The sequence below is a fragment of the Anabrus simplex genome, chromosome 2 (assembly GCF_040414725.1).
Source record: "Anabrus simplex isolate iqAnaSimp1 chromosome 2, ASM4041472v1, whole genome shotgun sequence".
In the NCBI taxonomy this organism is placed as follows: Eukaryota; Metazoa; Arthropoda; class Insecta; order Orthoptera; family Tettigoniidae; genus Anabrus; species Anabrus simplex.
Window position 1 is genome coordinate 992986278 of NC_090266.1, and position 27223 is coordinate 993013500.

Genomic DNA, 27223 nt, shown 5'->3' on the forward strand with positions numbered 1-27223 from the left:
TAAATTATTCCACTTCTCGGCATATACTGAATGTTTCATATTATCTATTTTTAGAGTTACATACCACAGTTCATATAAAGAGTACACTGTGACTCAATGCTGTCGATTTGGCTATTTTTACTCAGAATTCTGTACTTACATATTTAATTGTAGATTGACTATATTTTTGTTAAATTAATATTAAATGTGGATCCCTGAAGGTTGAAGAAACAATTTTACAGTTATATAAGAAGGAAAATAAATTGTACTCCTCATTCTTGTGATGAAAATGGATTTTCCGTAACCTTGATACATAAAGATTACAGCAATTCTATAAACATACATATTCATGCATGGGAAATTATCTGAAAGAGTAAAAATAAATTTGTGCAAGCTTACGATACAACCTAAGAGTACTGTGTTTCTTACATTTAATTTCACTATGCAATATAGGCCTCACGTTCAAACGTATGTTTACCATACATCCGGTCATGCATGATTTTCCTCTAGAACTTACTGTGAAGATGTGTTGAATCTCTAGTTTGAAATCTATAGGGGTAGTAACATACAATAATATAATTATATTACATAAAGTTGATAACTTAGATCAAATTCCTTTCGGTTTTGTCCTTTCTGAAAAATATTTCTTTTAAAAGAAAATATTAACATAGCATGCAGTTCAAGCAGAGGTCACTCTTGTAGTCACTTATATACCTTTCAGAGATGCTACATTAAATAATGATATGCAGTGTGTCAGTTGAACTGAGGACGAATTATTAAAAAAATAGGTTAATGTATATTTGAAGGACAGATAAATAAAATCAGCAGGACAAATTTAAATAGGGGTGACTAACGCAGTCGATTGGCACTTAGAATAGCTTAAATGCAACATTCTCGTGTCAGTAGATTTACTGGTTTGTTAATGAATCCTCTTTGTGGCAAAATTTCGGGCACCCTAGTGTCATTCAAGACTGATAGACGTGGCAGGGATGTTAGAAACGCGTTTTCAATACGGAATATATTTCTTCACTTATATTACATTTTTCATCTCCATACAGGCCATGAAAGCCCTTGGAGGAATGGATAGTAAGGGCTTCCAGTATCCGTAACGTCGGGTACTAAGGGGGGCAGATTGTTCAGCTGTCTGCTCGGCCAACTTTGCGCCCCATAAATTAATCTGGAACTTATTTTTGGTGTAGACTGAGTGATCCACAAAGGCCATGCGCCTCTCCAGAACTGGAAATCTTGTTCCCAAATTTTTCTACTTCATAGCGGGGAATCAAACACACATCCTTTCACGAGAACCGAGCACTCCTTTATTGCTTCGGCTAAGCAGCACCTGATATTGAGTAATACTCTATATAACGTAACCTAAAATGAGTTATCTAGTAGGCCAACTTTCGACTATACCAAGTACAGTGATAGACTGCCGGCAAGGAGGCCTCTGGGTTTGACATACGCCTATGCCAAGAATGTCATTAGTCTTAATATAGTTTAGTGCTGAGATATCCAGCCTCTTAAGTAGACATGGAAACGTTACCTAATACCACGGAAGATGAAGTAGCGGATAGGAAAGAGTACACACCCTCCGTATCGTTGATATATCTTTCATTCAACGTACTGTAATTTAACCTGGTTCTTGATGTTTGACATTGTCACATACACATGTTATTGGTATTAATAGAGGTGTGGTCTGGAGTGTGGTTTCTTCGCAGAATTCTTTCTAAATATTATTTCTCCTGGAGATAGTGGGTTCGAATCCCACTGTCGGCAGCCCTGAAGATGGTTTTCCGTGGTTTCTCATTTTCACACCAGGCCACTACCGCTTCCTTCCAAGTCCTAGATCTTTCCTATCCCATCGTCGCGATAAGACCTGTCTGTGTCGGTGTGATGTAAATCCACCAGAAATAAAATATATTATTTCATTGCTCTTGATATTCTTGTCACATGTCAATCAAGTCAAGTTCATACCTAACGACTTTGGGAATAATTTAGTTTTACTAATGCTGACCAGTTCATGTTTTAAAGTATCTATAGCTTGTATTAGATGTACAAGTTTATTACGGTTTCCACTCTATGACCTAAAACCATTTAAATCTGAAGCTTTCCACTAGACCAGTTCACCGTTCACCCATAGCAACAAATCCGAGTTCTTAATTAATTCTAGGTGATGCTGGAGACGGACAGTTGAGCCTGTTAGAGCCTTGGAACACCAAGCCGACTGCTATCCAGCCACGTGGTTAACGTGACGCCATCCTAAGCCTACTGCTTGGCTTTATTAACCAAGTCCCCTGACTCTCTTATCAGGCAGCGCCTTAGATTATCTTACGAGGCTGAGTGAACTCCGTTCTAGCCCTCAGTCCAGAATTAAAATCCCTAGACTGACCGGGAATCGAAGCTGGGGCCTCGGGCTGGAAGGTGGGGCTGCCTTTATCTTCTGTGCATTTGTTGACTATACGGTTTAATCTCCCCAGGATAAATACAGTACACCTCAGTGAGAGGTGTAGGACTACTTCTCTCTCTTCTTATTTCAAGTGTAGAATTCGTTTAGTAGCCCTGTTAAGAACGGACGTGAATACGCTTAATGCCACTGTCTTAATAACGAAAGACAACGACTTCACTACAGTTCAAATAGTAAACAAGTTATTTCGTTGGATTACTTTCAACCGACTATATTCATCCATCATCGGCGACTGATTCTCAGGACAGGAACACTTGATGTCAAGTGCCCGTTACCAATATTTCGGTTCTAAAGGCAGTTTTGTAATATGTGGTCATACAATGCATGTGATATGGATTGTGTCTGTTCATTAAGAATGTTGGTACTTTGAGATACAGGAGGCGCGTTTTTTTTTAGTAAGTACCGACATTTCTCTTCACAACATTATTTTGAATACATTTTACTTTCTTAGTTTTTTTCACCTTAAACTACTTCACCACATAGTCACCACCATCATTAAGGCATTTGTCATAACGAGGCACCATTTATTGTATACCTTCGACATAGAATGACACCGCCTGTGATGAAAGCCACCCAAATCAGAGAAAGTGATGAAACTGTGTACCATCTGTCCTCACGATTTTTTTTTCCTTCAACTGTTCACACCAATCATCTGCGACGACGGACGATCGGTCACTCCGCGGGATTTCGTGCACCCTTTGACGACCTTCACTGAACATTCGAACCATTTCCTCACCCTTCCATCCGTCATTGTACTTTCGTCATACAGCTCACACACTTGGCGGTGCATGCCAGCTGGTTTAATGTTTTGAACATTCAAGAAACGGATCATGGACTGTATCACACAGTCGGCGGATTTGTCTATTGTCTTGAACCTTTGAACACTCCCTACACGATGGCCGCACTATGTATTGCATATAGCGTGTTCACGTATGAAGGAAGCCATTCTGCAGTGTTAACATCGCAACCGCAGCGCTGCACTGGAAATATACGGAAGCGGTAATCACTAACAAACCGCCCCTCCTAATGTGTGTGTGTATTTCATATTGTTCTGGAGTGTTAAGGCCGTGTCCCTTAGTGCGCATGCGGAGAATTTCCATGTCTGTGTTAATGTCTGCGTAAACATGTGCTTTGTCTAGCAAATGGTTTAGAAATGTAGATTTTGTTTTAATTTTGAGTGTTCTGTGTACCTTGTTTTTGAATTTGACTGAATTTGGGGCCTTCACTGCTTTTGAGTTTATAAATACCAGGTACATGGCAGGTGTCTATGTACTGGATGTTGTTTCTAGGTTGAAAGATGGTAAGTGATGGATCAACCACATGTGATTCAGGTGGACTGCCTGTCACTTGCCTGGCCTTTGACCAAGTGTCGCATGAACGAACTCTGTTAAAGCTACAGCATCTCGGTATATGAGGCAGATTATTGGTGTGGGTGAGGTCCTGCCTGGAGAGTCGAACTCAGTGTGTAGTATACCGAAATGCCCGGTTACATTCTATCAAGGTGACATCAAAAGTAGTTCAAGGTTCTGTTATCGGTCCCCTCCTGCACCTCGTATTTGTGCTTGATTCTGCCCGGTTGTGTAACCGCACACATGGCACAATATACAGATTATACTGTCATATATCTATATATATAAAATAACATGTCCTGACTGACTGACGGACTGACTGACAGATTCATCATCGCCGAGCCAAAACTACTGGACATAACGAAATTAAATTTTGAGGATACATTTATATTACAATGTAGGTGCTTATTAACGGATAAGTTTTGGATATTCTGTCGCTAAGGGGTTGAAAAGGGGGATGAATTTTTAAAATGAGTGTATCTATATCTCAAAAAATTAACAGTTTAAAGACGTGAAAATAGGTATTTGGAATCTCTTTTAAAAATAAGGAAACACGTATTCTTTGTTTTCGGAAAATCCTCTTAAGAGGGGTGAAAGAAGGTGAAAAAGGGTTGAATACCTTTTATGAGGATACTTCTATCTCAAAAATTACGTATTCTTTTCTTTTTGGAAAATCTATTTAATAGGGTTGAACAGGAGTTACAAAGGGAGTGAATTTTTAAAATGAATATATCTATAATATATCTCAAAAAACGTAACAAGTTACAGACGTGTAAACTGGTATTTGGAATCTCCTGTAAAAGTAAAGGAACACGCACAATTTTTTTCTAAAAATACACATGAAGGAAAGTGTTAAAGGGGGTGGATTTTTAAAATGAGAATATCTACAATATATCTCGAGAACTTACCATATTACAGACGTGAAAATTGGTATTTTTAATCTCTTTAAAAAATAAAGTAACACGTATCTTTTTGTTTTCGAAAGAAAACACTTAAGATGGCGGATAACTGAAAAATGGGATTGATTTTTTTAAATAGGATACTGGTATTTCCAAAACTGAAGACATTACAGGCGTGAAAACTGGTATTTGGAATCTCCTTTAAAAATAAAGGAACGCGTATTTTTTGTATTCGGAAAATTCACTTCAGGGGGGTTGTAAATAGGACCGAAAAAATGGATTGAACTCTTTTAATGAGGATACTTATATCTCAAAAACTGAAGATGTTACAGACAAGAATCTCCTTTAAAAATAAACACGTATTTCTTTGTTTTCAGAAAATCCAATTAAGAGGGTGGGGTGGGTGAAATGAAGTGAAGAAAGCGTTGAATTCTTTTTATGCGGATATTTATCTAACAAATACTGAAAATGTTACAGGCGTGAACATTGGTATTTTGAATCTCCTGTAAAATTAAGGAAAACCCAGAATTTGGTTTTTGAAAATCCACTCAAGCGAAGTGTTAAATGGGTGAATTTTTAAAATAAGCACATCTACAGTATATCCCAGAAACTTAACATATTACAGATGTGAAAACTGGTATTTTAGTCTCTTTTAAAATAAAGTAACACGTATTTTTTTGCTTCGGAAAAGACACCTAAGGGGTGGGGGTTGTAAAAAGGACTGATAAAGGGGTTGAATTCTTTTTATGATGATACTTATATCTCAAAACTGAAGATGTTACGGATATCAAAATTTGTTTTTGGAATCTCCTTTAAAAATAGAAAAACACTTATTTTGTTCTCAAAAAATCCAATTAAAAAATGAGTTGAATCTTTTGTTTGAGGATATCTTTACCTCGAAAACGGAGGATGTTACGGACGAGAAAATTGGTGTTTGGGACCTCCTTTTGAAATAAAGACAGACATATTTTGTGGAATCAACTTAAGGGTGGTGTAAGAGGAGTTGCATTATTTTTATGAGGATACAATTAAGGAGTGGACTTAAAACACCCCTAAGGGGGTTTTGGCTGGGGTTGAGGAATGGTGACAAAAATATGCATTTATATGAAACCGTTTGAATTATGAAGTTAAAATTTCAAATGATATCCTAGGTGTTAAATAACGGAAGGTTTGAAACAAATTTAACCGCTCAGAGAAATAAATTGGGGTTAAGATCCGGAAACAAATATATTCATTCCTTCCTCCGAAACGGTTTAACGTACGAAGACGAATTCCAAACAGCGACATATATTTTAAATCCTAGGTGTAAAATAGGAAGTCTTTTTGTATTCCGTCCCACTAATGCCCACCGTATGATATATCATACACAAAACATGCTTTCGAAATTACGTTATATCTCCGTCACCGGAAGTGTTTTGGAATTGTTACAGCCGTCATTTAGCGCGCCAGGAACGCCAATAATGTTTCCTACCTAATGGCATTATTATTTTCCTCCAGTTACGATTATAGTTGGCAAGAAAGTGTGGGTAGCGCAGCAGGCTGACAGGAATGACGCACCGGAGAGTTTTTATAATTATTGTGGAGTTGTGCTATGAAAAATGAATGATATTTCGGTATATTTGTTACGGGAATAGTGTGAGGATTTGAACTCGTATTTTAGTTACTATTTTCACTGATCGAGATGGCATTCAAACACAAATATCTTTTTACGTATGAAATATAGGCTGGGCATTCACAAGATGAACATTTGTCAATTTCAGATACAATACAATAAATGATGGGGACGCCATTCTGAACATTCTAGACACCTTATTAAATGATGATGGCGATTATGACCTCTTTTCAGAAGCAGATGAAATATAATTAGTGCTTACGGGAGCTGTTGATGGCAATGACAGTGATAAAGACTATGGGCCTAGTGATGATGATGAGTGTGCTACAGCTTGGGACTGAGGGAAGTGTATACTTAGACAGGAAATCGAGGTTAGAGATTTAAAGAAAACTCCGTGTGGCTTAGAAGAGAGATTCGATGTATGCATTTCTGAAAATTCACAGAGAGTATTTACTGCAGTTGATGAGAATCAAATACCACTACAAAAGCCTCCTACAACTACAGTATTCATCGATGTATCTTCTAAATGGAATAAATCCAGGAATCCACAGAAGAAAGCAAGAAAAATAAGAAATTGGGTAAACAAGGAGCTTAAAAAGTCAGTAAAGTTTACAAAGAGAGATGTGCCAGAACCATCAAGCGCTTAGGAGTGGCATGTCAGTAAGTACGCTACAGTTGATATATTCCGTCTGTTTTTCAGCCACGATTTCCTCAATAAAATTTGTAAGCGAACTGTTATTTATGCTATGCAAAAAGTTCATAGTATTGAGTGTTCCCCTGATGATATCCTCAGCTACTTTGGTATTCTGCTTTTATCTGGTTATGTTCTTGTTACGCGCAGACAAATGTTTTGGGAAACCCGTGCAGATTCTCACAATGCTCTCGTTTCTTCCTCAATGACAAGTAACAGATTTGAATTAATTCACATTTTGTTCATTTGAATGACAACTCAAATTGTGAAACCACAGATCGTATTTACCAGATAAGGCCACTCGTGGAAAATCTCAACGAGAATTTCAAGAATTTTCTGCTCCTCTAGGGGATAAGTTTTCACTAGACAAGGCCATGGAGCCTTATTACGGCCATCACTATGCCAAGCAATATATCCACTAGAGGGAAGCCGGTATGTTACGGATTCAAATTTCGGTGTCTTGCGACCTCAGAATGCTACCTGTTGAAATTTGAACCATATACGGGTGCGTTAGGGAATACAAATCGAGAAAAGACTCTTGGTTCGAGTGTTGCATATGAAGAAGTGATTACTAAATGGTGATCGAGAGAATCACGGAAACAAACAATGCAGTATTTTCTGTGCTTATTGTTACTAATAAGTTTTTGTTGTATTGCAAAACAACAGTAGACTTCAAAATTCGTTTCAGATCATGCTAACACATCATATGATACGGTAGGGAATTAGGAACTTTCCCCACGAGTATTTCTTGCCCCAGAGGGTTCTGAATCATTTAAATTCCATCTATAAGATTAGTATTCTGTTTTAGTGTTAATTTAAGTTGAAATAAAATATTTTTGTTCCTAGTAAATAATAAATATATTTGGTGTAATATGTTACCCCCTACTGCCTTGCCTCAAGGATTGGTTATGGATGTAATGTTGAAAAAAGTACAAGAAAACTTAAAAAAATATATTTTCTGGGCATTAATGGGTTAAGTGTTAAATGTGATTATAGCTCCGTAAACGAAATTATTAATCCTTCAAAAACTGTTTGACGTACAAAGTTGTAATTTTATGATAAGGTCTTCTTATATGTCCTAGGTGTAAAATAGTGTATACTTCAATATATTTCTCCCCTAAGAGGTTTAGATGGTGGTTGACTCTCAAAAACACAATGGCCATTCTTGCGAAACCGTTTCAGACACCAACTTATTTTTTTAATGAAGGTCTTTTTTATATCCTAGATGTTAATACATATTTAAAACATTCACCCCTTAAAAAGTATTCATTCCTCCATTACTGTTTGAAGTACAAAATCAAAATTTCACAGGTTGGTTGCTTTTACACCCTAGATGTTAAATAAGATAGGCTTTAAATAATTCCAATTCTTCCGTATAGGTTCCAAATGAGTGTTAGATCAGAAAATAAATATAGATATCCCCGAAACCGTTTGACGTACGAGCTGAGAGTGTGTTTTACAGACTCATCTGACAGTGGACTCTCTAAAATGTAAACCGTTGAACACTTTCAGTTTAAAACCGTAGCGAAGCACAGGTATCTTGCTAGTACACGTACACTGACTGACAGAGCAAATGCAACACCAAGAAGGAGTGGTTCGAAAGGGATGAAAGTTGGGGAAAAAACAGAGACGGCACGGACGAATAATTGATGTTTATTTCAAACCGATATGCAGGTTACACAATGCGCACGGCATCGACTCAGTAGGATGTAGGACCACCGCGAGCGGCGATGCACGCAGAAACACGTCGAGGTACAGAGTCAATAAGAGTGCGGATGGTGTCCTGAGGGATGGTTCTCCATTCTCTGTCAACCATTTGCCACAGTTGGTCGTCCGTACGAGGCTGGGGCAGAGTTTGCAAACGGCGTCCAATGAGATAACACACGTGTTCGATTAGTGAGAGATCCGGAGAGTACGCTGGCCACGGAAGCATCTGTACACCTCGTAGAGCCTGTTGGGAGATGCGAGCAGTGTGTGGGCGGGCATTATCCTGCTGAAACAGAGCATTGGGAAGCCCCTGAAGGTACGGGAGTGCCACCGGCCGCAGCACATGCTGCACGTAGCGGTGGGCATTTAACGTGCCTTGAATACGCACTAGAGGTGACGTGGAATCATACGCAATAGCGCCCCAAACCATGATGCCGCGTTGTCTAGCGGTAGGGCGCTCCACAGTTACTGCCGGATTTGACCTTTCTCCACGCCGACGCCACACTCGTCTGCGGTGACTATCACTGACAGAACAGAAGCGTGACTCATCGGAGAACACGACGTTCCGCCATTCCCTCATCCAAGTCGCTCTAGCCCGGCACCATGCCAGGCGTGCACGTCTATGCTGTGGAGTCAATGGTAGTCTTCTGAGCGGACGCCGGGAGTGCAGGCCTCCTTCAACCAATCGACGGGAAATTGTTCTGGTCGATATTGGAACAGCCAGGGTGTCTTGCACATGCTGAAGAATGGCGGTTGACGTGGCGTGCGGGGCTGCCACCGCTTGGCGGCGGATGCGCCGATCCTCGCGTGCTGACGTCACTCGGGCTGCGCCTGGACCCCTCGCACGTGCCACATGTCCCTTCGCCAACCATCTTCGCCACAGGCGCTGCACCGTGGACACATCCCTATGGGTATCTTCTGCGATTTGACGAAGCGACCAACCTGCCCTTCTCAGCCCGATCACCATACCTCTCGTAAAGTCGTCTGTCTGCTGGAAATGCCTCCGTTGACGGCGGCCTGGCATTCTTAGCTATACACGTGTCCTGTGGCACACGACAACACGTTCTACAATGACTGTCGGCTGAGAAATCACGGTACGAAGTGGGCCATTCGCCAATGCCGTGTCCCATTTATCGTTCGCTACGTGCGCAGCACAGCGGCGCATTTCACATCATGAGCATACCTCAGTGACGTCAGTCTACCCTGCAATTGGCATAAAGTTCTGACCACTCCTTCTTGGTGTTGCATTTGCTCTGTCAGTCAGTGTATAAAGAATGTGGAAGATTGTCGAAAACTGCACTCAGACTTACAAAATTTGTCTGTGTGGTGTTCCGTGAATGGGCTAAACATAAACGTAAATAAATGTAAATATATTAGAATAAGTAGATCACGAAACTGCCTTGAGAAAGGGGTATGAATTAAATAATACCGTAATAACCGCAGTGTGCAAAATTTAACTTTTGGGAATAATTGTTTCTAGGGATTTAGAATGGAATCTGCAGCCACTGGAGGCAAGGCGAAAAGCGTTAAAAATGATGGGATTTCTTAGCAGGAACCTAAAAGGCTTCCATTCAGGGGCCCTATGAACAGCCTGTCTCAGTATGGTAAGATACATATTAACTTATGGTTTTCCTGCCCGGAGTCCCACCACAGTCGCAAATCTAAATACATTTCAGAGAATACAACGTTGTGCGGAGAGGCTAATAACTTACCGCTCCCATCTTCATTCGGTTCACCTCTCCTCAATAAAAAAACATTGTCAAAAGAACCAACTTGATCTTCCTTCGAAAGTCCCTCGCATACTGCAATAACCTTGACCCATTCCGCCACCATTCCTTATCCTTTCGCACTGTCCGCAGAGGCGTTAATGGTATCCCTTCATTTGCGCATACCACCCCCTACCAGTCCGGTTACTACGGCCGCCCCTCACGACTCTGGAGTGAGTTGCCGCCAAAAATAGAAACCTTGCCTCTAACGCAGTTTACAGTACATGTAGAAACGATGTGGTAAATCTCTGTGTGTACATGAACGGGAGTGAAAGTGAGTGTAAATGTTGTCGAGTGAATGGATTACTGTACGTGTGTAACTATGTGAATAATGTAATTATTGTAAATATTACGTTAGTGGATCTGTAAAGCAGCTAATATACATGGGACTTGCCCTTTCTCACTAGACCACCCATAAAGTCTGCATGATTTGTGGTAAATAAATAAATAAATAAATAAATAAATAAATAAATAAATAAATAAATAAATAAATAAATAAATAAATAAATAAATAAATAAATAAATAAATAAATAAATAAATAAAAGTGTTTGTTCTTCGCTGTGCAAGCTGTCGTATACTGTAATTTTCTCAATTTTGGGACAAGCCTGTGTGTATATTAAAGTATGTTAGCGTGACATACGTCTCTTTGTTCTGATTGTCGGCTGTGTGGTGATTTTTGTTCTCTGCTTTTTGTTAAAGCTTGCAGGATAAACGCTGAAATGCATAACGGTCTTAAATTAAAATCTATTCATGTATAGGCCTACACATAATTCATTTTGTGTTGGAGGCTGTCACTGAATGTATGGTTGTAACTATTAGCAATTACCGGACTCCGTATTCAGTGTAGTTCTACATACCAATTTTCTGTGAAAGGTGGTGTGTTGTTGAGTCTGTGTAATACACAGGAAAGGGCTAGTGAGTCAGACGACCGGGGACCTCCCAGCCGGCCGTTGGGGTTGGGCCGGCCTTTCCGTGTTTTGTTCTCGTCGGCTGATTAACCTGTGAGTTTCTGGGAGATGCAACCAGAATATTCCGTCCCAAGCCACGTCGCGAATATTCTGGTACACACCACCCGAGCTATAAAAAGGGAGGCTAGCCGCGACAGTTAATCAGCGTTGGACTTCGAGGCGGAGTGAGTGTTGAACTCCGTGATGGAGTCAGTGTTAGTCACTGTGGGACTCAGTGTGTTGGGGTTCGGTGGCTGGACTGAGGGCGACAGAGGCGTTGGCTGTCGCTATTGTCCCACTGAAGTCTGAACGAGAAGTCGTGGTTGTTTTGTTGGAGTGTCAAGCGAGTAGCTGGACTGCAGACGTTGTACGGGACGGAAGGTTGTGTGTGTGCGTGCTATGTACTTCTGTTGATTCAGAACAACCATGAGTCAGCGGCTGAAACAGTTATTGTGAGTGTGAGGGTAATTTGACATTCGCTGTTGTGAGTATCGTCCTGCTGTTGAATACTCTTTTTTCCTAGTGGCTTTACGTCGCACCGACACAGATAGGTCTTATGGCGACGATGAGATAGGAAAGGCCTAGGAGTTGGAAGGAAGTGGCCGTGGCCCTAGTTAAGGTACAGGCCCAGCATTTGCCTGGCGTGAAAATGGGAAACCACGGAAAACCATCTTCACGGCTGCCGACAGTGGGATTCGAACCCACTATCTCCCGGGAGCAAGCTCACAGCCGCGCGCCCTTAAACGCACGGCTAACTCGCCCGGTGTTGAATACTCTTGAGCTGTTGCTGATTAGTTGTTCACTGCATGTGACTGTGTGAATTACAGGTCCGTCTCTGGATATCTGGAGTCGAACCAAGGAATAGTCATCGTGTGTCTGTAGCCAGTAGCACTGTGTTCAAATCCAGCGGTCTACATACAGCTGCTGTATGGGATGACTGGACTTTGAGAAGTGGAAGTGAATGATTATAACCGTCACCAATTAATACCAACAGCCCGGGCCACCTGCTTGGTAAAAAGAAGAGAGACTTGTAAATAAAGAGCAGTTAGTAAGTGTGGTCATTCATGGCTGTGTGTGTGTGTGGTTCATCCTGAAATAAATTAGAGTAATAAAACAGAGGCTCTTTTATTCGTAACAGAAATGATGTCAGAAGATGTGTGGTACATCATTGTAATCAGCGGGATTCAGCGGACCAGATATTACGGGCTTCGACCAACGTAGGGAGCATTCCAGAACAATGTTGTATAGTGAATACACACACATAAATCTTTACGTTTTCATCTTGTGTTAATTGGTGAGTCGGTAGATGCAGATTGGGTCTCGGCCAATAAGTGACCACGGCTGGTCCGTGGTCCAACAGCTCTGCACTCTGACCGGCCAAACGAGCAGAGGAGGGGTGGCCACGGCTCTACCGTGGCTCTACGCCTCTGCATTCGGGAGACGGGACAGGACTGGACCTCATGGCTCGCCTCAACCACCGGCTGCCTGAGAATGGTTTTCTGTGGTTGCGCATTCTCCTGCACTAAGGCGAATGTCGGGACAGTTCCTAGTACATGCCACGGCCAACCCCTCACCTTCTCCGGGCATCGGGTTCACCATAACAAATCTCCTGGCCTGAGAGACGGCGTCACCGTCTAAGAGGCCCAACTCCCCCTTCAGGGGAGGAATGAAATTTTTTTCTTACCTAGTAGTAGTAATTGTTCAATGCCAGTTGAGACCAAATACCACACGAAAATGGAGGATCAGTTAAGTGCGCTCTTGGATATGATAAAGGTGATGAACGAAAGCCAACCGGGAGAATTGGCCGTGCGGTTTGGGGCGCGCAGCTGTGAGCTTGCATCCGGCAGATAGTGGGTACGAACCCCACCGTCGACAGCCCTGGAGTTGGTTTTTCGTGGTTTCCCATTTTCACACCAAGCAAATATACCTTCATTAAGACCACGGCCGCTTTCTTTCCACTCCTAGCTTTTCTTTCCTATCCCATCGACGCTATAAGACCTCTCTGTATCGGTGCGACGTTTAGCAAACTGTAAAAAGAAGGAAAGAAAGAAAAACAGCAGAGGATGGAAAACAAGATGCAAGAAGGCTCTAAGAAATGGAAGAAACCCAGGAGAGGGTAGCAGAAAGCCACAAGAGAACGATAAATGACATAAAAGACAGCTAGGAGAAGACGGAGGATGACTAGAAGAAGACAAAAGACGACCAGAAGGAGATGGAGGACGACGAGAAGAAGACAGAAGATGACCAGGAAGAGAGGAGAGATGGCCATATGGTAACGGAAGACGGCCAAAAGATGACTGAAGACGACCAGAATAAGATGGAGAACGGCCAGATGAAGTCCAAGACCACCAGAAGAAGACAGAAGATGGTCAGAAGAAAATGGAAGAAGACCAGAAAAGGATGGAAGACGGCCAGAAGTAGGTGGAAGACGACAAGCAGATGCTGGAAGACAGCCGAAGGACGACTGAAGACGACCACAATAAAATTGAGGACGGCCAGAAGAAGTCGGAAGACCAGCAGGAGAAGACGGAAGACGGCCAGAGAAAGATGGAGGATGACCGGAAGGAGACAAAGGTCGGCTAAAAGAAGATGGGTGATGGACAGAAAAAAGGTCGACGAGGGTCTCCACAAAATACAGTATGTTCTGCAGGTCGACGATGTGTCCCGATGACCTCGTCCAGATGAGTGCAAGTTCTGTTCCCGGAGGGATACCGAGCACGAAGTTTCCTGCCGAGTGATCACTGAGGGGTTCGAAGGTAACGGGAGCCTTGATGCCTTGATGGTAACGCAAAAGGACGGGGTCTACCCTATCAAATGCCTTAGACAGGTCAATCGCGATACAATCCTTTTGACCTCCTGAAACCAAGATATCTGTTATATCTTGCTGGAATCCTACAAGTCGATCTTCAGTGGAATAACCTTTCCTAAACTCAAACTGCCTTCAATCGAACCAGTTATTAATTTCGCAAACATGTCTAATATAATCAGAAAGAATGCTTTCCCATGCAATGTGTGTCAAACCGAATGGCCTGTAATTTTCAGCTTTGTGTCTATCAAGCAAAGCAAAGCGAAGTCACCTCCGTACAGGCCATGAAGGCCCTTGGAGGAGTGGAAGGTAAAGGCTTCCACCATTGTTAACCGCGGCACGTGATGGGGTAGAGTGGTTAGCTGTACGCCCGGCCGCCTTTGCCCCCATTTTTGGTGTAGGCTGAGTGAAACTCAGGGCCATATGCACCTCCGGAAGTGGAAATCTTGTTTCTTAAATGTTACGACTTCCTGACGGGGATTCGAATCCACGTCCTTCCGGCCGAACCGAGCACGTCTTTACCGCCTCGGCAAGGAAGCCCCTTTTATGTCTGTCAGCCTTTCTTTTATACACAGCGGCTACTATAGCTACTCCATTCATTTGGTATAGCTCCTTCATGCAAACAATAAGCAAATACGTACTTCAGATGTAGTACTATATCCCAACCCATTGTCTTTAGTATATCCCCAGAAATCTTATCTATTCCAGCCACTTTTCTAGTTTTCAACTTTTGAATCTTATTGTAAATGTTGTTGTTATCATAGGTAAATTTGAATACTTCTTTACTATTAGTCGCCTCCTCTATCTGGATATTATCCTTGTAACCAGCAATCATTACATACTGCTGACTGAATACTTCTGCCTTTTGGAGATTCTCACATACACACTCCCCTTGTTCATTAATTATTCCTGGAATGTCCTTCTTGGAACCTGTTTTTGCCTTGAAGTACCTATACATACCCTTCGATATTTCATTAAAATTTGTATGACGGCCATTTATGTTTGCCATCATGTTATCCTTAACTTACTTCTTTGCTAAATTCAAATTCCTAGTAAGTTCCTTCAATTTCTCCTTACTTCCATAGCCATATCTAACTCTATTCTTTCCAATCTGCAACCCCTTTATTAGTCTCTTTAGTTCTCTGTTGTAATATAGTGGGTCTTTACCATCCCTTACCACCTTTAAAGGTGCAAACCTGTTTCCACATTCCTGAACAACTGCTTTAAACCCATCCAGACTCTGTTTACATTTTCTTTTACTGTTTTCCACCGATCATTGCTACTTTTTAAAAATTCTCTCATACCTCTTTTTTCAGCCATATGGAACTGCCTAATAGTTCTACTTTTAAGACCTTCCTTTCTATCACATTTATTTTTAACTATGACAAAAATAGCGTCGTGATCACTAATACCATCTATTACTTCGGTTTCTCTACGGAGTTCACTTGGTTTTATCAGCACGACGTCCAGAATATTCTTCCCACTCTAGTTGGTTCCATCACTTTCTGAATCAGCGTCAGTTCTACCCTTTCCCAGTCTGTACACTCCTTGCATGCCTAGCATACGAGATAGTATCAATTATTTGTTGAGAAAGTTAAAATCTACTACGTATTTCTACCCTCAAAGGTAAAACATACGAAAAACTAATGCCGAAAAAATGTTAAATAATTACTGATAATTACTGATAATTCGAAAGAAAATGGCGCTGAGAGCTAGACGCGTGTAAGTAAGCTCCGCAACTCACCTGCCTAAATCGCAAGACAGCTAGCAAGTCGTAATCGCGAGTGAGTGTAATTCGAAAGTTTAGGATACCATCTCATCGTGTGTGCAACTATGACCCTCAAAGAAGTGAAGGAAAGAATTACAGGCTTCGAAAAGCAAATGGCTCAATTCCAAGCCCGCCTGGAGGAAGCCATGTCTGCTCCCACTGGCAGTGCTACCAACCCCAGCGATGTTCTGACTGTGCTTCAAGCGGACTTCCGAACTTTTAGAAATTCCATCTGTGCTGAACTCTCTGTTCTGAAAGACAATGTCGAAGATATCGAGAAACGACTGGAAATTCAGGAGGCTCGGAGTGACGAAGCGGAACAGTACAGTAGGCGTAATTGTCTCCTTCTGCATGGAGTGAGTGAAACGCCTAATGAGGACATCTATGGAAAGGTCATTGAAACTCTCCGTGATAACCTGAAAATTGAACTGTCCATGGACTCCATCGATCGCTGTCATCGACTGGAACGCCAACGTAGATCGACTGCGGACGTAGTGACCGAGGGTAATCGACCTATCATAATAAAATTCCTCCGCTACCACCAGCGGGATCAAGTTTGGCGCGCTAAGCGACAGCTGAAAGGCTCCAAACTACTTATAACTGAATCCCTCACTAGGCTGAGAAAGGACATCTTGAATAAGGCACGAGACACTTTTGGACTGCGTAACACATACAGCCAAGACGGAAGGGTAATCATTCACGTATCCGGCAAGAAATTCCAAGTGAACTCACTCGCGGAATTACAATCACTAATCAGGCAATATGGTGAAAGCGACATATGAACAATGTGCATCCTGTGTAGTTTATTTATTTTTAATTTAGTGCATAATTGTGAATGTGTGTGTGTGTGTTTGTGTGAATCAGCTGGCCACTGTATGTACGAGGAAATTAAGGTAAGCCGCATGTTTCACATTCCGTTAGCATGCTTGAGTTGAGAAGGGCTATTAAAAGTCCCCCTCCTTGCTCCCTCCCTCACCCCCCAGCGTTCCTCTGTAGGACAGTCCCCCAACACTCTCCCTCCACAGCCCTTTCACCGGAACATACGTCTGGAAGGACACGACCTGCCACTGACCGTTCCTCAACACTTTCTACTTCCTATTCTACCCATACCATTTTAGAGAAGGAACTGATGTCATTTAATCGCGCCCTGTTGTGTGCGTATGTCAACAGCCAATCCATCGTTGCTCACCTCGACGAACTGAAGATGATATTTGAAGACAGTCCAATTCATATCGCTGCTATAAGCGAGAGTTGGCTCCGTAGTTCGATTCCCGCAAGCATGGTTGACATATCGGGCTATGATATTCACAGGCATGATCGGACGAACAGACGGGGTGGTGGGGTCGCCCTATATTGTAAATCAATGCTCAAGAGTAAAGTTGTTCACACGTCTACTCCTGCTGTAAAAACGGCTCCTGAATATATGTTCGTAGAGGTGCTTGTCAATTCTGTAAAAGTACTTGTAGGAGTAGTATATAGGCCTCCTGACGCAGTGCGAGACTTCCATGACTTAGAAGACAGCTTACTGAGACTGCTACCATCATACGATCACGTGATACTTTTTGGGGACTTTAACATCAATTTATTAACTCTGAACAACGACGCCTCACGACTACAAAATATTTTTAAATCGTGTGACATGACTATATTACCCCTTAAACCCACCCACCATGTCCATACTTCCACTATTTCCGCTGATACATTCATAGACCTAGTAATAACAAATAACCCTCAAAAAATCCTTCACCACGGTCAAGTATCTGTTCCTGACATATCTAAACATGACCTCATATACTTAGCATACTCTCTTCGCGTGCCGAAGTACCGAACGAAATATGTAACGTTTAGAGACTTTAAAAGGATGAATTTAATACAACTGAGACAAGATGCACAACTCTGCCCCTGGAATGACATAATGATGAAGAGTGACATTGACGAGAAAGTGGAAATATTTAATTCACATTTACATGAATTGTACAACAAACATGCACCAAAGCGTTCTGTGAGAGTAACACGTCCACCCTGCCCTTGGCTGACTGCTGATGTTAAGACTATGATGAAAGAACGAGACGCACTACACCGACGCTATAAGCAGACTCAACTAGCTGACGTACATGAGCAGTACCGTGTTCTTCGAAACCGAATTAAGCTTGTAATTCGTAACAAGAAATTTAATTATTTCCAGCATTTAAACAAAAGCATTAACACTGGTTCCACATGGCGACAACTTCGGTCACTGGGTATTGGCAAACCACTTGTGAAGCATACTGATCCCGAGGTGTCCCTTGATGAGCTAAATACATATTTCTCCACGGAACGTCTAACTCCTGACACAACGACAGTACAAAACACCATTGACAATATATTAAGGCAACAATCCCCAGTCCGTCCTGCATTCGAATTTGATATCGTTACAGAACATGAAGTAAGAAGGGAAGTTAATTCAATAAAATCTCACGCAACAGGAGCTGATGAAATTCCCATTTCATTTGTGACTTACATAATCGACATAATACTGCCCATTTTTACGCATTTACTTAATACCTGTCTTACTTCCGGCAAAATCCCAATTAAATGGAAAGATGCACTCATTGTGCCTGTCCCAAAAATCTCTCCTGCAAGCAATGCATCTGACTACCGACCTGTCTGCATCCTCACAGCACTTTCTAAGGTTCTGGAGAAGATAATGCATAAACAAATTGTTAAATACTTGGAAAAATATTCTGTACTTGATCCCTTACAGTCTGGTTTTAAGAAAGGACACAGTACTGCAACTACACTAATCAAAATCACGGATGACATTAGACGGGCTATGGACGAACGAAAACTGACTATACTTATCCTTCTAGACTTTAGCAGTGCGTTTGACACTGTAAATATAGACATACTGTTAGCTAAGTTACAAAAACTTCACTTGGCTCATTCTGCTATTCAGCTCTTGGGCTCATACCTCAAAAATAGACGACAGAAAGTTGTATCAAACATGAAGACTACAGAATGGAGGACTAAGCTATCTGGCGTTCCCCAAGGGTCTATTCTTGGACCTCTTTTATTCTTAATCTATATTAATGACATTTCTTCTCATCTGAACGACTGCAACTATCATCTTTATGCCGACGATCTTCAGATATACTCACACTTTAAGGTCCCTGACATTGACAAAGCAATCCACCATATGAACTCGACTTTAAATTCAATTAGCTCGTATGCTAAAGATAACTGCCTATTATTTAACCCGAAGAAAACCCAAGCAATCATAATAGGACAAACTAGACTTTTAAATACGCTAAACATCATACAGCAGCCTAACCTCATGCTTTGTGGTGAAGCTATACCTTTTCAAAAGTCTGTAAAAAACCTAGGCGTTGTCATGAATGACTCATTAAACTGGAATGACCATATAACAAGTGTCTGCAGAAAAGTATATGCATCTCTTCACCCCCTAAAAATGAAACAATCCATTCTTCCACACAGCATGAAAATAAAACTTATTCAAACCCTCATTTTTCCAATAATTTATTACTGTGATGTCGTATTAACTGATGCAACTGCAGAACAAACTATGAAACTTCAAAGGGCAATGAACTCTTGCATACGATTTATATTTTCTTTGAACTTTAGGACACATATTTCCCCTTATTATGAGAAGCTATCCTGGCTGAAAATTGATCAACTAAGGAATTTACATACTGCGACACTAATTTTCCGACTTCTGAACGAATCTACACCTGAATACCTATCCTCACATTTTAACTTCCTTTCATCTTTCCATGAACATAATACCAGATCGACTTCTACCCTTATGATACCTGTTAATCATTCATCTGTATACAGCCACTCTTTCCAAGTGTCTGGGGCAAGGCTATGGAACACACTCCCTGTCAGTATACGTAATAGCACTTCAACAGTCTCATTTAAACGGTCTTGTCGAGATTTCCTCTTAAATACGTGACCAGCTTGTATGAATGTTAGTGTGTATGAGTGCAATTATGACTTAGAACTATTGTTAGGTGATGTAGATGTAGATAGGCTAGATAATATTAATCATTAAAAATAACAATTATAATCTATTATAATATTACTCCATAAATTTAAGTAGCTCCTAGGTTCTGCTAATGTTATTTTCCTAAGTATGTGATTATGTACTGTACGTAGTGGTTAAGTGTAAGAGAGGGCCGTGAGCCCTAACTTCGCCACATACAAAGGCATAAAATAAATAAATAAATAAATAAATAAATAAATAAATAAATAAATAAATGATTTAGGCAGTGTCTCTGCTTGAATGCATGATAAATACTATTTTATTGAACAATATATTACATATTGCTAATTCCTAGAAAAATAGAGTAAAATGGGTGTCCCACTCTCGTAACATACCTGTGGACAAGACTGATTGCTGCTATGCGCCTGGCCTTGGCACACAGGACCCGCAGCAGATCCGGGAACCTTCAGTTGCTCTTTGTAATCAGGCTGATAGGGAAGTAGCATGCGGATCTTGCCCCAGCGGTTGAAGAAAAGAGCAATGGCTCCTATCCAGACCACCAGTACTAGGAGGACGATGCCCACCTCGACCCCTCGCACTTGGAGGTAAGGCTGACCAGAACCACTCACATCCGGCAACGAGTTCTCCCCGACTGCGTCCCCTCCTGCTGATGCTGACCCCAGAGAAACTGGGGTTGCCGCCCATGAACTGGGGGGTGGCATTACTGTAGGAAGCCCTGTAACACAATCATACCGAGGTGCTCAGTACACTAGGAAATGCAGATTGACTAGCTACGCAGGTCAGTTGGCTAGGCGTTTGCCTCTTGTGTGAAGAATGCGGGATAGAATCCAGGTGCAGTCGGTTTTGTATTTAACAGTCCATAATTGCGAGAAGCTCATTTCAAGAGAGTTTATTTTAACTTTGAAAACTCAATTTCTGAGCTATTGTGATGGCAGTCCGGTGTCTCTAAAACAATGATGACAGAAGGAGGGATGTTCAACCATTAGAATTATTGTTTCTTAAATCCTTTCTCTCTTACCCCCACAGTATTTTACTTTTCAATATGGAGATCAGATCTCTGATAATAATTTCGGGTGGCTATTACTAGCCTGGTGCAACCCTTGTCAGGCGGGGGTGTACGGTATGGGTGTGCATAAGAAGCTGCGTGCAACTGTGGTGAAGGGTAGTGTTGCGGTGGTAGTATCAGTTGCAGGGATGTTGGAAACAGTGCAGATGAGCATTCCCCGAGCCAAACAATTAACCATTTAAGATTAGAATCCCTGAGTCGGCCTGGAACCAAACCTGGGGCCTTCTGAAGCGAAGGACACTGCGTTGACCTTTCAGCCAAGGATCCTAAACATCAGATTTCTGCTTGTCAGTTGATGTGGATTCGACTGAACAATATTCAGTCTTACTATTCGGAAGATTCTTCCTGTGGCATGTTTGTTTGGAAATATTCATTTATCACGATTACTTGCTTGTACTGTATGCATCCCTTTGATCTGAAAGCTCTCTTTACTACTGTATGTTAGTAAAAGCATTTCCAGTTGATGTCCTTTGAATGATTCCGGTAAATTCTCCATATTCAAAAATGTTTCCGGGAGATAGTGGGTTCGAACCCCACTCTCGACAGTCCTGAAGATGGTTTTCTGTGGTTTCCCAGTTTCACATTAGGCAAATGCTGGGACTGTACCTTAATTAAGGCCACGGCCGCTTCTTTCCCACTTCTAGTCTTTTTCTATCCCATCGTCCCCATAAGACCACTCTGTGTCGGTGCGACATAAAGACAAAAAAAAAAAATGAAATCCCTTCAGGCAATCGAGTGACGCGTTAAATTCCTGTTTGCAAACTTATTTGATGGGAAGATATTTAAAGTGTAGTGATTGAAATATTTTCTCTCAGATTAAATGGAATATGACACGACATAAAGAAAAGCATATAGGCCTATGTTACAAAATCCACACGTGGAAAATACACTGACTTAACAAATGTCATGGGATAGTCACCTAAAAGCGTGTGGGGTCTCCTCCGGCCCTGCGAACTGCAGTGAGACGCCGTGGAAGTGAGTCGATAAGTCCCTAGTAGTCCTCTGGATGCAGCTGACACCAAATCGTTTGCAGAGCAGCCGCCAATGCTGGTCTGTTCGTGGGTGCAAGATCCATGGCACGGAGCCTGCGTTCCCGGACATCCCAGATATGCTCGATAGGGTTCATATCGGGGCTCCTAGGTGGCCATGGTAGTTGTTGGACCTCCGCTGCATGTTCCTGGAACCATTCCCGGGCGACATGGGCGACGCGTTATCATCTTGAAACACCGCAGAACCGTCTGGGAGCTGGAAGGCCAAAAATGGGTGGAGATGGTAACCGAGCAGCTCAACATACCGCGTACCATTCAAAGTCTCTTCCAACACAACTAGGGGGGCCATTCCATACCAGGAAAATGCACCCCAGACCATAAGAGAGACACCAGCGCCCTGGACCACACCTTCGAGGCAGGCGGGATCCATCGCTTCATGTGGTGTGCGCCATACACGGTGCCTCCCATCGGCACGGTGCAGTTGAAATCGTGACTCATCCGACCATATCACGCAATTCCATTCCTGGTGACTGGCGACAAATGCGCGTCGTTGTGCCCGATGACGTTGACGTTGGGTTAACAGTGGCACTCGTGTGCGGCGCCGGCTCCCATACCCCATAGAACCCATGTTCCTACGGATTGTCCACTGGGAGACGTGTCTAGCACGGCCTGTGTTGAATTGAGCCGTGATTTGTTACATGGTTGCCCGTCTGTCACTATTGACAATCCGTCTCAGATGTCGCCGGTCACGGTCATCGAGGGTGGCTGGACGGCCGGTCTTTCGTCTGTTGTGGACGGTGACACCCGCATTCAACCATTCACGATACACCCGGGACACGGTTGATCGTGTGAAGCCGAATTCCAGCACCACTTCCGAAACCGCACTTCCCATCCGTCGCGCACCGACCACCATACCCCGTTCGAACGTGCCAGCTCACGACGACGTTCCATGTTACATCTGTCACGTGCACAGCCACTGCTCACAAGGTCTCCTATACAACTGCCACTGGCACAGGGGGCGTGTGGAGGGCAGACAACACACCTGCGCATCAGTGCTCCGCTATCCCATGACATTTATTCAGTCAGTGTATATCAAAAAGAAAGCAAAGCTATCTTCGTACAGGGTGAAAGCTATTGGAGGAGTGGAAGGTAAAGACTTTCACTGTTCGTAACCTTGGCACTGAGTGGGACAGAGTGACTACAATATACCCAGCTACCTTTGGCTCCAGGAATTAACCTGGTATTCACTTTCAGTATACACTGAATGAACTTCAGGGCTATTTGCCTCCTCTAAATGATTGGACAACATGACTGCGAAATCTAGCCCACGTCCTTCTGAGCGAATCAAGCATACCTCTACCGCCTCGGCTGTGCACCCTTTAGAAATGTAAATACATTCCGTTTAATTTAATGTATTAGAGTTGGGGGCATTACTGTATGAATATCATTACTGGGTAATTACTGTATGCACGTAGCTATGTGTGAAACTGTAACTTTTAGGACTTGGGCTTGGGATAGATGTTTCTGAAATATCTTACACTTTCCCTAGAATGACTGTTGGAATCACAAAAACCAGAAATACTCAGAAAATTCACCTTGAACTGTCTTCCTTCCACAAGACTTCATGTGCATATTTCGAACATTTATATTGATTGTGAACAAGGTGAACTGCTCTCTCAGTATTCTTTTGCTTTATTGATTAATAAGTAGAGTTGAAAATATTCTCTTTTTTTCCTATTAATTGCAATATATCAAAATATAATCTACGGGTATTGCACCACCCTTCAGAAAAAAAGTCGTGTTTTAGGAGGGTTTGAACCTAATTACTATTGATAACTGAGAATGATCTTAAAGGTAAGGAATTTCAGCACCATGAACATTTCTGATCAATGTAATAAACGTTTTTCAAAGACAAAATAATAATAATAACAATAATAATAATAATAATAATAATAATAATAATAATAATAATAATAATAATGCCGGGCTGAGTGGCTCAGACGGTTAAGGCGCTAGCCTTCTAACCCCAACTTGGCAGGTTCGATCCTGGCTCAGTCCGGTGGTATTTGAAGGTGCTCAAATACAACAGCCCCGTGTCGGTAGATTTACTGGCACGTAAAGGAACTCCTGCGGGACTAAATTCCGGCACCTCGGCGACTCCGAATACTTTAAAAGTAGTTAGTGGGACGTAAAGCAAATAGCATAATAATAATAATAATAATAATAATAATAATAATAATAATAATAATAATAATAATAATAATAATAATAATAATAATAATTCACAGCCTGTTTCAAGTCATTCGACCGGGTCAGGAATGGGAATGAATGAAGCCCCCATCTAGCGGTGAGGATAGGAATTGTGTTGGCTGCCGAACCCTGTCGCTCTCCTCTTGGGCAATGATCAATGACTGACAGATGAAGTGAAATGACATTGCAGAGTGTTGCTAAAATGAAAGATGACAAGGAAAACCGGAGTACCCGGGGAAAAACCTGTCCCGCCTCGGCTTTGTCAAGCACAAATCTCACATGGAGTGACCAAGATTTGAACCCACCGGTGAGAGACCGGCACGCTGCCGCCTGAGCCACGGAGGCTTCAATAATAATAATAATAATAATAATAATAATAATAATAATAATAATAATAATAATAATATGTTACGTGTTTAACTTCCTTTGAACAGTAATTATCGGTGTTAAGAAACTCTGGAGTGCAGGAGTTTTGTCAAGGAAAGATGTTCGTTAACAGACCTTATATTCTGTTCCATTGCATTTACTCTCATTGTGCGGGAATGGTTCCTAAAACTCTGGGCTCAGGGAGCTGAGCGCCTAGCCAACTGCGTTACTCAGCCAGGTGTATAAAAGCACGCAGTGTTTCAAGAATCAAAATGAGAGTTAGATCCGCTGATAAAACAAATAGCGGATATATTAGTGGCTCCTTTATATGTTGTTATTAGTGCTAAAAATAATTATGAGCGTGCTTATGGTAAGGTGATAACCAGGGAACGGATTTATATGTACTAATAATTACTGAAATATGTACATATATATTTAGTTAATTTTATTGAAATATGGAATTATATATGGACTTAAAATTACACATATAACATTAATTTATATTTAATATCAAAGTTCAAAGAAGCTAAACAAAGCAGATCTACATGCAACATTATGTTGCACTTCTCATTTTAAAATATTTGAAGAACACGCAATCTTTTATTCTCTGTTACCAAAACAATGGATTACAAAATATTCTTTTAAGTGCTGGAACGTGAATCTTCTCCTATTTTCTCTAAGGACAGATTTATATTGACTGAAACTGAGTTCAACATCAGAAGAGGAAATGGGGGCATAATTCAACTTCACAATATCTGCTGGGGTTAAATCCAATGTTAATTTTACACTCAAATCTCCACACAGCATTGCAGCAACCTTTTGTCATTTCTTCATATCCAGGGTTCTTTGAAAGTACAGTGGCCATCTTCATGTTTGCTACATCTGCAGCTTTACCTGTACCACGATTTAGTTGTTCCACAGTTTTATTCACAATTTCACAACTTTCAGAAAGTGAGAGATGCAAGTTTTGGAGCCTTTTCAGTGTTTTTGTGATGCATGAAAAATTATGCTGAATGTAACATAAGTCATTTCTCACACTTGTATAGCAGACAACTGTTTTCGCGGCTTCAATTGAAGCTGCATCTTCAGAGTCCATGGCATGCAGAACGTTCTAAATACAGTCTATATATTCAACATAATATCCAACCGCTTGCAGCCACGTACCCCACCTAGTTAGAATCGGCTTAGGCGGCAATGGAATCTCTGGGTACATTTCTTTCAAAAGATGAACTCTTCTGTGGGCTTTGAAAAAAACTTTTTTCACTGAGGAAATCAATAAATCTACTTTGGGGTAACTGTCTCTTACCACTTCTGCCACACGATTAAAGGCATGTGCTACACATGTTAAATGCGTCATCTTAGGATAAACAACTCATAATGCTCCTCCGGCTTTTATCATATAAGGTGCGGCATTGCTAATAAAAAGTAACCCTTTATTATACTTAATGGCCTGTGGCCAGAGGGTACCCATAGCCTCATTGAACAATTTTGCTATAGTTTTGTTATCGCACTTTTCTAGAACATCACAGTGTAAGAGAATATGTTTACAATAATATTCGCTTAACAAACCAATGATTACGTTGCCAATTAGCCTGCCTTCTTTGTCTGTTGTCTCATCAGTGGAAACCCAAATTGGACCGTCTTTAATCTCTTGCCTTATCTTCCGAACAGTTTCATCGTATATGGCTGAACAGTGCGTTTATCTGAATGTTCACTCATCCGGGATGGATCGCTTAGTATATTTCTCGAGGAATTCCCTGAAGCACTGATTATTCATTTTGAAGAGAGGTGTGTCAGCAGAGATGAGAGCATGGCAGAGATCGGTGTTGAACTCGGACGTTATACTGGAAGTTGCTGGTTGTGTCAGAAACAACTGTCTCTGCTTGGAATCTCGTTGTTTGTTAGCCTGGTGTTTACTGGGTGAAACGTGCTGTTGCACAAGCAACCTTTGAGTAGATGTCACTGTACAATGACACAAATTACAAAATAATATCTTACTGTCAGTTAATAGTAAATTCTGATACGTAACTTTTCAATTTTAAACTGGTTGACTGAGCTACTTTAGGCATATTGTAACAACGTTAATGTCTTCAATGAATATCAATATACAACTGCACATACTGAACGTGCAAGATATGATCCGTCTCACTGCTAATTCAAACTGTGAAGGACTGGTAATGAACTAGATGGAGTTATGAAGCAATCAAAGGGAATGCCCGAATTACGAACTAATCCGGAAACCACTAGCACATCGTTGATGAATGAGATTTCCCTAGTTACGAAATTATGGCACAGACACAGTCGATGTTATGTAATGCAGCTTATCAGTGGTGTAAGTGTGATCAAATACAGTAGAGACAATACACGACACTTACGGATTTCGCCTTGCTAAAATGGGAGACAATTCGACGGTGGCGCTCCTAGTGACTTGACCTGAACAAATCGCGCTAAATTCAAATATCAATGGAAATGTATATACGGAAATGGATAAATAAATTACGTCTAGAAAGAAAGTGGTATTGAGATATTAACTTCGAAGTTGCTAAAGCAATTCTGGATAAAT

The 27223-nt window shown here is 41.5% G+C and overlaps 1 protein-coding gene across 2 annotated transcripts in view; it reads right to left on the bottom strand.

The window, feature by feature from the left end:
* The window catches only part of LOC136863237 (fibronectin type III domain-containing protein 5), an 862231-nt gene that overhangs the window by 120022 nt on the left and 714986 nt on the right, over positions 1 to 27223 (bottom strand). For both annotated transcript variants that reach the window (XM_067139622.2, XM_067139621.2), the window contains exon 6: positions 20364 to 20704. In XM_067139622.2, coding sequence (XP_066995723.1) covers positions 20364 to 20704 — 341 coding nt within the window. The remainder of the gene's footprint in view (positions 1 to 20363; positions 20705 to 27223) is intronic.